This window comes from Balaenoptera acutorostrata, chromosome 4 (assembly GCF_949987535.1).
Source record: "Balaenoptera acutorostrata chromosome 4, mBalAcu1.1, whole genome shotgun sequence".
Lineage (NCBI taxonomy): Eukaryota > Metazoa > Chordata > Mammalia > Artiodactyla > Balaenopteridae > Balaenoptera > Balaenoptera acutorostrata.
In genome coordinates this window covers 24,179,838-24,192,654 of record NC_080067.1, presented here as the reverse complement: position 1 = coordinate 24,192,654, position 12,817 = coordinate 24,179,838, and the positions used below count along the sequence as shown (strand labels likewise).

General features: G+C 40.1%; 1 protein-coding gene across 3 annotated transcripts in view; it reads right to left on the bottom strand.

The window, feature by feature from the left end:
* ARMC8 (armadillo repeat containing 8) overlaps window positions 1-12,817 on the bottom strand; it is a 102,099-nt gene that overhangs the window by 9,059 nt on the left and 80,223 nt on the right. For all 3 annotated transcript variants that reach the window (XM_007170337.3, XM_007170338.3, XM_057545325.1), the window contains 4 exons: window positions 10,422-10,514; window positions 7,918-8,067; window positions 7,108-7,203; window positions 1,713-1,808 (listed from right to left, as the gene is read on the bottom strand). In XM_007170337.3, the coding sequence (XP_007170399.2) occupies window positions 1,713-1,808; window positions 7,108-7,203; window positions 7,918-8,067; window positions 10,422-10,514 (435 nt within the window). The remainder of the gene's footprint in view (window positions 1-1,712; window positions 1,809-7,107; window positions 7,204-7,917; window positions 8,068-10,421; window positions 10,515-12,817) is intronic.

The following is a 12,817-nucleotide window of genomic DNA, read 5'->3' as shown; positions in this document are numbered from 1 at the left end:
CAGGGCTAAGCAGGGAGGCATAATGGAATGGAAGCCAAGAGAAAAGAATGTTTCCAGGAGGAGGAAACAGCTGTGCTGAAATTCACTATAAGTGAGGAAAGTTGAGGAGAGAAAACCATCCTTTGGACTTGGCATAACAGGAGGTCACTGGTGACCTTACCCAGAACAGTTTCAGTTGAGCAATGGGGGTGGAGGCCAGACGAAGTGGGCTAAAGAGTGAATTTAGTGGAGAGGAAGGAGACAGCACGTGCAGAAGACGCTTTTAAGTCTGGCTCTGAACAGCAGCAGAGAGATAGGTGTACCTCAATGGGGATGGGAAGTCCAGAGAAACTTTCAGAAGATTACAGAGATACTATGTGGATCTGGTATTGGAAGGATAAGGGAGTTCCCGGTTGAAGAAGTATGGTTTTCATTCAACAAATACTTACTAAGCATATACTAAAGGCCAGGCACTGTACAGGGTGATGGATATACAATTGTGCACAGAACTGATACAGTCCTTACCCTCAGGGAGCTTACAGTCGGTAGGCACACAAACAAACAACTGTATGTTGCGATAATTGAGCTAAGTGCTCTGAAGGGAGTACTTCACTCAATTACGCAGTAACAAAGAATAACCCACGCAGATGAGAGCCCACAAGGAAGTGTTAGCAGAGCTAAGATCTGAGAGGTGAGAAGGCATCCCATGGGGAGAACAGTGTTCCAGGCATAGGAGCCAGCATGTGTGAAGGTCCTGAGGCAGAAAAGAACATGCATGGCCTCTTCCAGGAGCGGAAAGAGGTCAGTGTAGTGAACAAAGGGAAGAGGGGAATGAGAGAAGTTGGGGGATACAGATGAGTCAGGTCATGTAGGACTCCACAGGCCATCAAAAGGGGGGATGGATTTTATTCAAGGTGTAACAGGGAACTGCTGAAGGATTTTGGCTTCTATCCTCTTAGTAAAACAAAAGGTGAGGTCACCACTCAGAGTGATGAGGGAGATAAGAGGTGAGGTTTAAAGACTGAGGAGAAGGTAAGAACCTATTCTTCTGGAGAGTGGAGGCACCAGCTTGCTGGAGAATCACGGGAGGGTACCAGGCAGTGCTGAGTGCCCATGTGGGGTCTGTAAATGTGAATTTAACGTGAAACCAGTCAGCCCGGTTCTGTGCCTTTCTCTGCAGTTGTTAACTCTGACAAGGAGGCAAAGAGAAGACAGGTTCATCCACGATTAGGGTTTTGCTAGGAGACACCGACAGAATGAAAAGAGGAGGGATGTTTGACTTCCATTTTGGCAATGGGCAGATTCTGGTGATGACAAGATCCCGGGTATGGCCATGGCAGTAGGTGGCTGAGGTGTTTGCAAGTAGGTAGCAGACTGTGACTGAAAGCAGAATGATCAAAGAACTAGAGCCAGAGATACCAGAGGCTAGAGGGTTCATCCGCACAGGACTGAAGCTTTGAGAGGGAAGCTTTGGGGGCACTGAGAGAAGGCCAAGAGCCCAAGTTGTCACTGTGTAAGAGGAAGGCAATCAGACGATAGGGTGGGGAATGGCACAAGCTTCAAGAGCTTGGTGTCGTTTTTTCCTTCAGGATGGAAGAGAGTTTCTGGAATCTGTTACAGAGGAGTCTATTCTTTGTTTAATCTCTGCACAATTTATTTTGAGCTAACAGTGCTACGGTGCTTGCCTTCTAATGTGCAGCTAGTGTAGAGCCATGAAAGGGACAAAGGCCTACCATGTAATACTTGATTTTCTGCAGGATGTCATCATTGGTCATAATAAGTTCTTTTGCCGTTGTCCCATCTGCTATGTTGGCTAGGATGCACAGTGTCTGGAAAAGAACAAAGGGCCAGCGATCAGGAAAGCTCTGAAGTCCCCAGACTCAAGCTCTCTCAAGTACTTAGGCAATTTCCCATCTGAAGTACATGGATTCTCACAGGTTCCACTCTGAATGCCCTGATTTCTTATCTCATAACGTCATTGCCAACAAAAGTAACCACACCGAAGGACAGTCTGCCTTAGGTAAAAGAGAACCCAAATGTTTCAGTGGCTTCTTTCTGGGCATAAACCATCACTGCTAGGCAAAGGCAGCCATAGTTCACGCTATCACATAAATCAAAGGGAAAATTAATTTATTATTATTTTCTTGAAAATTTCATTTTTAAGAGAAGCTCTTGCTACTAACCCACAAGGTTTCTTCAAAGAGGTAGTCTCTTTGGTAGAAACTTCAAAGGTGTTGTAACTCCCCGCTACCTCCCCTTCCAAATACCACTTGCTTCCAAGCTCGTGACCTTCTGGATCCCCGTCCACTAGCCACGTGCAATGAGGACCTCTTGACTTTTTTGAACCCTACTGGAGGAACAGAAAGGGAAGCAGAATGTGTGAAGGAGCTTAGTCCAGGCCGGCCTAATGCGGAGGCTAGAGGGAGCCTGTGCCAGTTGGCAGGACAGTCTATCATGAGGACAATCACCACGCTGGTACTGCAGGAAAAGACTGTTCTCGTTGGCTGTTACAGTCTCATAGCCAGACCAGCAAGAGGCAAGGATTAAGGTAAAAGTGAATGGACGGTGACAGGGATACTGAGCCAGTGACAGCCCTAGCAGTTCAACAAACGTTGGCCGAGCACCTATAATGTGCGTGCACTCTGCCCACTCCACTGGGCAACAGGCTGAGACAGGAATAGGACACTCTCCCTAACTCCAAAGCCAGCACACAATTACATTTCACTGTGGTGCAACTGAGGTAAAAACAGAACTGAGAAAGTACTAAGTGCATTTGTGTGATAATGCAAGGGTCAGGGAAGGCTTCCTGGAGGAAGTGACACTGAGTCCAGGAGCAGAGTAAGGAATTACTCAAAGAAAGTGATGAGAGGTGGGGATGGTGCCTGGATTCAAATAATTTTCTCCAATTTTAGCCTTTCTCTTTGCTAGACTTAAGCTAATTAAGCTTGCAGGTTATAGCTCACTGAGGAGAACGTTTTCTTGCTATGGCCCAAACCCTCAGGTATCTTAAAGGGTGTGTGATCTTATTTTTCCTAGATTACCGCATTGCAGTAACTAGATTGTTAAGGAGTGAGTCCTGATGTTTGAACCAAAAAAGGTTGCCTCTAGGATATAGGAAACAGAAAATGCAATTTATGATCCAAGGCACTGAGGGACTATTCATTCCAGGGTACTTAAATCATGAAGAGGAGACCTTGATATGCCCCAGAAGTGGGAGAGATGATCTGAGGAAGACATCAGATTTCACAGTGATCCGGTACACGGTGAGCCTGTCAGAAGTCTTGACGTGCACAACACCCTTGAATTTTTCAGGACTGAGGGGAAAGCAAGGGGGAAAAACAGATTTGGACTCTAACCATGGAAAAGAACTTAGACTCACCTATGGAAGAACTACCCCTCTCTTACCTACTAAGACAGTGGGTATAAGGGGGGATTTCAGGAAATAGTCCTCAGACTAGCCTAGGCCAGCAAGATAGGCAAGTGATTCCCCTTCTTGGAGTGTTAGAATACACCTATGCATCCTCAGCCTTGTCCAGCATGGCAGAGTGACCTAGAGTTCTGCTTTGAAGCCCAGGTATTCCTACTGTAAATATTCTGAGGAGACAAGAAACCAAATCTTAAAGAAACTGATTTAGTTCGTGGGCCAAGCCAATTTAACACATGAGCTAGGGAGCAGAGATAAAAGCAACACACACACACACTCATGTGAACAACTGGAATCAATGATATAGAGGTAATGATTGGCAAATTATGGCCTGTGGGCCAAATACAACCCAACCCAATGCCTGTTTTGGTAAATAAAGTTTTACTGGAAGACAGCCACGTCTACTACGTGCTTACACATTGTCTATAACTGCTTTCAGGTTAGAACAGCACAGATGAATGGATAAAGAAGATGTGGCACATATATACAATGGAATATTACTCAGCCATAAAAAGAAATGAAATTGAGTTATTTGTAGTGAAGTGGATGGACCTAGAGTCTGTCATACAGAGTGAAGTAAGTCAGAAAGAGAAAAACAAATACCGTATGCTAACACATATATATGGAATCTAAGAAAAAAAAAAAAAGGTCATGAAGAACCTAGGGGTAAGACGGGAATAAAGACACAGACCTACTAGAGAATGGACTTGAGGATATGGGGAGGGGGAAGGGTAAGCTGTGACAAAGTGAGAGAGTGGCATGGACATATATACACTACCAAACGTAAAATAGATAGCTAGTGGGAAGCAGCCGCATAGCACAGGGAGATCAGCTCGGTGCTTTGTGACCACCTAGAGGGGTGAGATAGGGAGGGTGGGAGGGAGGGAGATGCAAGAGGGAAGAGATATGGGAACATATGTATATGTATAACTGATTCACTTTGTTATAAAGCAGAAACTAACACACCATTGTAAAGCAATTATACTCCAATAAAGATGTTAAAAAAAAAAAAAAGCACAGTTGAGAAGTTGCTACAGAGACTGTATAGCCTGCAAAACTTAAAATACCTGTCTTGCCCTTTGTAGAAAGTTTGCCAACCCCTGAAATAGATAATAGAAAAATAAAAGGGGGGAAAAAAATCAATGAAACTGAAGCTGCTTCTTGGAGAAGATCAATAAAATTGATAAACCTCTAGACAGACTGAATCAGGAAAAAAGGAATTACCAATATAAAGTACAAAAGACAGTTCACTGCAAAGAATACTACAGACTTTAAAAACATAAGAGAATATTTTGAACAATTTTATGTTAATAAATTTGAAAACACAGATGAAATGGACAAATTTCTTGAAAGACATAATGTCAAAGCTCACTCAAGAAGAAACAGATAAACTGAATAGTTCTATTTCTATAAAAGAAATTGAATTTGTAGCTAAACACCTTTCCACAAAAGAAACACCAGGTCTAGACGGCTTAACTGGTACATACCACCATAATTTGAGAAAGAAAGAAGACCAATTCTTCACAAATTTTCTTGCAGAAAATTGAAGAGAGAACACTTCCACCTCATTTCCCGAGGCAAGCATTACTCCAATATCAAAAACCAGACAAAGACATCACAAGAAAGCTATTCACCAGTATCATGAATATAGATGTGAAACGTTCCTCACCAAATTTCAGTAAATTGAATCCAACAACATACGTAAAGGGTAATATATAATGACATTTTAATATGGTATATATCTATTTAGATCTTAGATTGCTTTCTTTATGTGTTTTATAGTTTTCAGCAAACAGATCCTGCACATAATTTGTGAGACTTAGACATAGTTTCATTTTTTTCTGAGCTATTATAAATGATAGTGTTTTTAAAATTTCAATTTCTACTTGTTCATGCTAGTATATAAAAATACAATTGATTCTTCTTGTGCCCTTGGTTAACTCACTGACTAGTTTTAGCTTGACTCCATGACATTTTCTACACAGACTTTCATGTTGCCTGGGAAGAGTTTTATTTCTTCCTTTTCAATCTGTATGCCTTTTATTTCTTTTTCTTGCCTTATTGTACTCGATAGCAGTTTCAGTATGATGTTGAATAGGAGTGGTAAGAATGGAATACTTGTCCTGTTCCTGATCTAAGGACAGTGATAGATATGCTTGCCATCTTGATCATGGTGATCGTCTCATGGTATATATATATATATATATATATGTCAACTTATCACACTGTATGCTTTAAATACATGTATCTTATTGTGTATCAATATATCTCAATAAAAAAGAAAGAAAAGAATGTATCTTTTGATACTTTTGAGAAGAATTAAACTCCTAGCTAAAAACCAGACAGTTTAAGCCTCCCCAGAGTAGCCTACTTCTGGACCATCACCCAAATCTGTGAGAGGGTATCACTGTATCCTGCCAAAACACCCTATTGTTGTTGGCCTTTTCTTTTGCCTTCATCCAAATCTTGCCTCACCTTTCTACCTTGCTTCGCTTTTCAAGTTAGTGGAATTCTATCTAGGTGAGCTGTCTTTATAAACAAATGTCTGTGCTCTCCAGGTAGAATAGTTTATTTTTAACACTGCCTCTTCTTTATTGTTGTGTTCCAGAAACAAATCTCATTCACCCTAATTTCAGTGATGCCTACAAGATCATAGTTTTTCTGTGTTAAATTTCTGTTAATCAAAAAACATGGTTGTTTATTACTGAATTTCAATAGAAATCACCTAAAACATCCATCTTAAAAGCACTTTGTCAAATCTATCACCTTTTTTGCTCACTAATTCCAACACAGCTCCCAAGTCCTACTACTCTTGCTTCCTGGACTGTTCTTTTGAAGCCTGATGAACTACTGTAACTCAGGAACACAGAGGATAAGGAGCGTGGGCCCTGCAGTTAGACTTTGGGTCCAACTCTTCACGATAACCTTGGGCAAGTTTCTTCCATACATATAAGTGTACACCTCAATGAACTGTGAAATGAACACACCCATGTAGCCAACATTTATGTCAGAAAGCTGAACATTACCATAACCTCAGATCTTGTGTTAAAAATTTAAGTTTGCAGGTGACTTTTCCTTTTATGACAAAATATATACTAGGTTAAAAATCCTATAATAAATCTCAGGAACTATAGAAAAGTAATTCCCAAACTGTCTCCTGATGAACGCATAGCCTCTGTATTTTCATGCCTACCTTAAACTTGCCCTATTGAAACACAACAGAAAGTAGGGGTATGGGATAGAAATAAGGAACTGGGAAGCATGAGAATAAAGAAATAAAAGATGTCTCCAGCATAAGGGATTATTTCATCAGGGAATTGTAGGAATTTGAGTTCAGAGCATGGTGATATAGAGGGCTAGAAATAGTGAATCCTGGAGAAAGGATTCACTCTAGGATGGTCAGAGGTGGCCATCCCTGTAGAGACGAATAGTAGGTACAGAGCATGACACAGAGGGTAAAAATATAGACTCTGGTCATGTTTTCTTCCATTCCAAGAGGAGGAATTCTTGAAGAGAGTTTAAGGGGTGGTGAAGGATCTCTCCCCTCAGACCTTTCTTGTCTCTACAGCACCTCTGATCTCAGCACCCTGTCTTTTGCAGACTTGAATATTTCAGGAGACTCCTAATTACGATCTCTCTTGGTACTCACACTCAGAAGATATTCCTACAAAAAAAAAAAAAGAAAGAAAAAAAGGAACACATACCTGCTCTTTGACCTCAATGTTATGTTCCCCTTCCAAAATAAGGGTGACAGCTTGCATAATTTGCTTTCCATGAGTACTCATTATTTTATCTATGTGCTGTAAAACAATGGGAAACCCACAATTAACATTTGGAGAACAAAGAAAAAGACCACAGAAAAGAACAGAAGGCTTTCAAAACTTAAACAATGTACAGAGAAGACTCAGAAAACAAGTGAGGCACAGAGAAGGGAACCACCCACGTTTCTTTATCTGCCTGAAGGCCGCTGACCCTGTTGCTCAGGGAACATTAGAGAACAACGAACGAGAAAGACCCCACACCAAGGCTCAGCCTCTCCTGCTCTGACATATGCCCACTGCTCTCCATGCTGACACCTTCAGAGGTCAATCCAGTCAATGTGGGCGGGGCAGGGAGGTATCTACGGAATAGCACTGAGAAGGAGTCTCTAAAGGGAAAGAAGCTGAGGCCCCAGAGATAAGTGATTTAGGCAGACGAGAAAACCCATCCGGGCCAGCAAATCAAGTAAAATCAAGTAACAAGTCAAGGCTGGCTCCCATCCAGCACGGAGGAACGAGAGGACAGGCAGTGCAGGAGTGGAGGGTTAGGTGCCCATATGGTGAAACAGCTCCCAGAACCCCTATGAAGGTGACAGGTCTAAACATCAACTCCTGGCTTCTCTGGGAAGGGGCAGCATTTGAATCACACTTCTGGGCAGATGTTGATGGGAACAGAGAGGCAGGGCAATGTTTTGTGATTGCAGAACAGGCATATGCAGGGGTAGCTAATCTGGAAACCTGGGTGATTTTACTTACTGGGCGAGTAGAGAGGAGATTTCTAAGAAGGCCCAATGTCTTCATCAGCACATTCAAATCTGAATCTGATAATAACCGGAATAGCTGTTCAGTACTCAAGCTTCGTAAAATATCTGCTTTTATTTTTTGTTCAGCCTGAAATGCCATATTCTGAAAGGATTAAAGAAGTTTCAAGAATCATGCCTATATTTGCATTATTAAATTATATTTTAATAGTAATTCTGATAATTTTCAAAGTAGAAACAGAATCTACAGAAAATCCTTAAGGATAAGTCACATCATTTTTCTGATTCCTGTTAATCACCTATAATTCTGTCTGTCAGAAGAAAGATAACTGTCACTCCTATATATACTCCTCTATGAGTAATATGACCACTTTCTGACATGGCATTTGCATGTCTTAAGATTTCTCAAATAAATACAAAATCTACTATTATATTTTTTAAAATTCAATTTATGTAAATTAAAAAACCAAACGCTTCACCCACTTCTCCCATCCCCACCCTTACCTCTGGCAACCACCAATCTGTTCTCTGTATCTATGAGCTTGGTCACTTTTGAGACTATCCTTCTGGTGATCAAGTGGCTTTGTGTGCACTTTAATAACAAAACGACTACTAACAACTATACTGTGCCATGCACTTTGAGAAAGACTTAAATGTACCCCCTTATTATGCATGAAAATAAGTAGTGGGTTTTGTTAACTTCACTCGCAGGAAACACCTACTGTGTTCACAGTTCTATGCTAGGTGCTGATCCGCTGGGCCATATCATGCAGGAAGCTCTCAGGGGTGGGAGGTGTATCCAACCTACTAGCAGCCCCAGATGGGCAGGAGTTGTTTTGCTCCTTTTTCTCCTTTCTGGACACATTATGGATTACCCCACCTTAACCTAAAGCTATAATAGGTCTGAAGGAAAAAAAAAAACAACATGGTGATTCTAAATAATTCATAAATCAACTTTTGGTATAAAAAAATCTCTTGTAAGCTAGAAACTTATTATAATACGTGGTTATTGCCCTCCAGGAACTTTTTAAAATTAAGGATCTAAGACATATGAAAGATCAAGTTACCTAATAACACAAGGCAACATGGCAGAGCAAAAAGAGTACTGAGTTGGGTGTCAAGAGACCCAGGTCAAAGAGAATTCCAAGGTTTCATATTTTGTGGACAGAGAACATAATAACTGATAATATGGAAACTGATGAGAATAAGATGGTTAATATGAATTTGAGGAGTGGGATAAATTCAATTTTCAACATTAAAACTGTGCTTGTCAGGGAGCCCTCAAATGAAGTCCCATTAACCATTTAAGTGATATACCTGGCGAATAGGGTACAGTTCCATCTGGATATGTATATTCCAAAGCAACCTCTTCTATTAGGGGGAGTTGAACCCATGAAAGTAGATGAAGTCCCTGATACTGTAGTGTAAAGGGAAGTAGAAACTGGGAACTGAAACTCGGGGGAATGTTCCCTGCGAAAGAGGTTGAAAAGGAGGCTAAGTACAAAGGGAGGCAAAAAAAAAAAAAAATTAAGTCCTGGGAAAGAGTTTCAAGAAAGAGAAGTGCCAAAAGCTGGTAAGTTAAGGAGAAAAATAACTGTGAATCTACTACACTCAGTGCTTTCTTGGAAGATGATTATTTCCATCCAAAGTTCGTGTGAAAAGACAGCAAATATAGCACAGTACAGGGAGATGAATATGGGCTTGGGACAGGTTCAGAACCCATTTCCATCATTTATTAGCTGTGAGGCCTTAGATGATTCATTTACCTTCTAAGTTCCAGTTTCCCAATTGTAAGGTGGATATATACCAATATAATGTAAAATAAAAATTAGAGATAGCAAATATAAAACACCTAGTTTAGTGTCTGGCACACAGTATTGAAATATAACTACTATAATTATGTTTTAAAAATTCATGGAGAATTACTCTATTTTCAATTTCAATAAATTTTATGTAAAAAAATTTTAAGGAAAAATGGTTCTCTGACTTCATAGTTATATAGTTTTAGAATTCAGATTATTATAAATTATTTACTAGAAACTGTTAAGAAATCACTGAGCATGTATACCCCAATTCTGTTACCTTGGGGAAGTTATTTAACCGCTCTGCGCTTAGCTTACTCATCTGTAAAATATGTACACTCTCTAGCTTATTTCACAAAGACGTTATAAAGGAGACACGAAAGTACTTTGTAAAGTAGGCAGCGCTATACAGATATCAATACGTTCATGAGGAGGAAAACTTTTTGTTCCCAAAATTAGATGTCAAGTTTCAACACCTGTCCACCCTTCTTAATAAACAGGAGAACCGAGGAACACAGTGGCCAAGCAACTTGCTTATATTTGAATCTGAAAGGTGAATGAAGTCTTCTAGGTCCTAAGTCTTCAGAAAACTGGGCCAAAAGAGCAAGATTTTTAAAAAAGAAAATTCCAGACATTTCAAAAACACATTCTTTAGTTTTAACTTTGATAACTGCTCCCTCCTCTTTGTGAAACATACCATTAAAGCCCAAATTCCATTCACTCGTAAAGCAGGATTTTCACTTTGGGTTAATCCACAAAGTAGCTCTACAGCTCCCGATTCTAAAATTGGCTGTGATTAGAAAGGAGAAAAAACAGTTTTAAAGTCAGGTTTGTTAACTAAGTGTATATATACCCTGGCACTCTGCCTCCTATTTCTTTCCTACTCTTACCCAATTCCAAGCAACCTTCACAAAGCAGGGAGTGAGGCGGCCATAAAAATCACCTTGAGAAGGTCAAGAACAATGATTCTCTCACAAATCCAAAAACCAAAATAAACCCTGTCGTTTCCTTTTTCTCTGTAGTCCTGAAAGACTCAGGAGATAGCCTAATTCTGTGTACGTTTCACACACACCCTTATGACTCCATTGCCTATCCATATTCTTCTCACCCTCCTCTGAGACGGCCACCCCCGCTTCATGGCCACCCCCCGCTTCACGGCCACCCCCCGCTTCACGCAGCATGTGTCTCAGGTGTTCTTTACAAGTTGTGACTATGGAGCAATATGGCTGGTTTAGAATGGAACTATCTTCCTTACAAATTGTTAATCTTATTCATCAACATGCTGTAGAATTCATCTTTTAGAACTACTTTCAGGACTACTTATCAATCACACAAGCAAAACAGTCTTGTACTTTTATGGTCATATCACATTTTATATCTAAAATAGCATGAGTTAGTCTGACTATTTAACTGATGATACTTGGCTGAAAACAGGTTTTGTAGTTTCTAAAAAATTCAAACCTTAGAGGACTGATGTATCATCACTAACAAATGCTTAGAAGGCCATCTTTCAAGTGGATTCTAGAAATGTCTTAAGCAATGCAGATTTATATACAAATTGTGCAGTTTTTTAAAAAACTTTTTATTTTGAAATAAGTTCAAACTTATAAAGTAGCAAGACTAATATAAGGAACTTCCATACATTCTTCTCCCAGATTCACCAATTTTTTTTTTAAACATCTTTATTGGAGTATAATTGCTTCACAATGTTGTGTTAGTTTCTGCTGTATGACAAACTGTATCAGTTATATGTATACATACATCCCCATATCCCCTCCCTCTTGCGCCTCCCTCCCACCCTCCCTATCCCACCCCTCTAGGTGGTCACAAAGCACTGAGCTGATCTCCCTGGGCCATGTAGCTGCTTCCCACTAGCTATCGATTTTACATTTGGTAGGGTACATATGTCACTGTTACTCTCTCACTTCATCCCAGCTTACCCTTCCCCCTCCCCGCGTCCTCAAGTCCATTCTCTACGTCTGCGTCTTTATTCCTGTCCTGCCCCTAGGTTCATGAGAACCTTTTATTTTTTTCCCCCCAGACTCCATATATATGTGTTAGCATACGGTATTTGTTTTTCTCTTTCTGACTTACTTCACTCTGTATAATAGACTCTAGGTCCATCCACCTCACTACAAATAACTCAGTTTCGTTTCTTTTTATGGCTGAGTAATATTCCATTGTATATACGTGCCACATCTTCTTTATCCATTCATCTGTCGCTGGACACTTAGGTTGCTTCCATGTCCTGGCTATTGTAAATAGAGCTGCAGTGAACATTGTAGTACATGACAGTTTTTGAATTATGGTTTTCTCAGGGTATATGCCCAGTAGTGGGATTGCTGGGTCTTATGGTAGTTCTATTTTTAGTTTTTTAAGGAACCTCCATACTGTTCTCCATAGTGGCTGTATCAGTTTACATTCCCACCAACAGTGCAAGAGGGTTTCCTTTTCTCCACACCCTCTCCAGCATTTATTCTTTGTAGATTTTTTGATGATGGCCATTCTGACCGGTGTGAGGTGATACTTCATTGTAGTTTTGATTTGCATTTCTCTAGTGATTAGTGATGTTGAGCATCCTTTCATGTGTTTGTTGGCAATCTGTATACCAGATTCACCAATTTTTAACATGTTGCCATATTTGTTTTATCATTATGTCTCTCATTCTACACACCCATATCCACATTATTTATCTTTTTCTGAACCCTCTGAAAGCAGAATGCAGGCATCATGCCACTTTACCCTTAATACTTCAATGAGTATTTCCTAAGAACAAGGAATATTCTCTTAGATAACCAAAGAACACTTACCAAATTCAGAGAAACTGACATTACAACAATACTTTTTTTGAATCTACAGTCCATATTCTCATTTTGTCAACTGGCCCAATAAATGCTCTTATACCATTTCCTTCCCTTCCAGTTAAGAGTCCAGTTTATTTTTAATATTAAAAAATCAATCATATTAATGATCCTATACCTGAGTTCATCTAACTTACTTTCTAACTAGACCCTAAATATTCTGAAGGTGGATCTGAGGCAACATAAGAGCTGTTGAGGATGATTAAAAGTGTTGCACTGACTGCAACCAGAT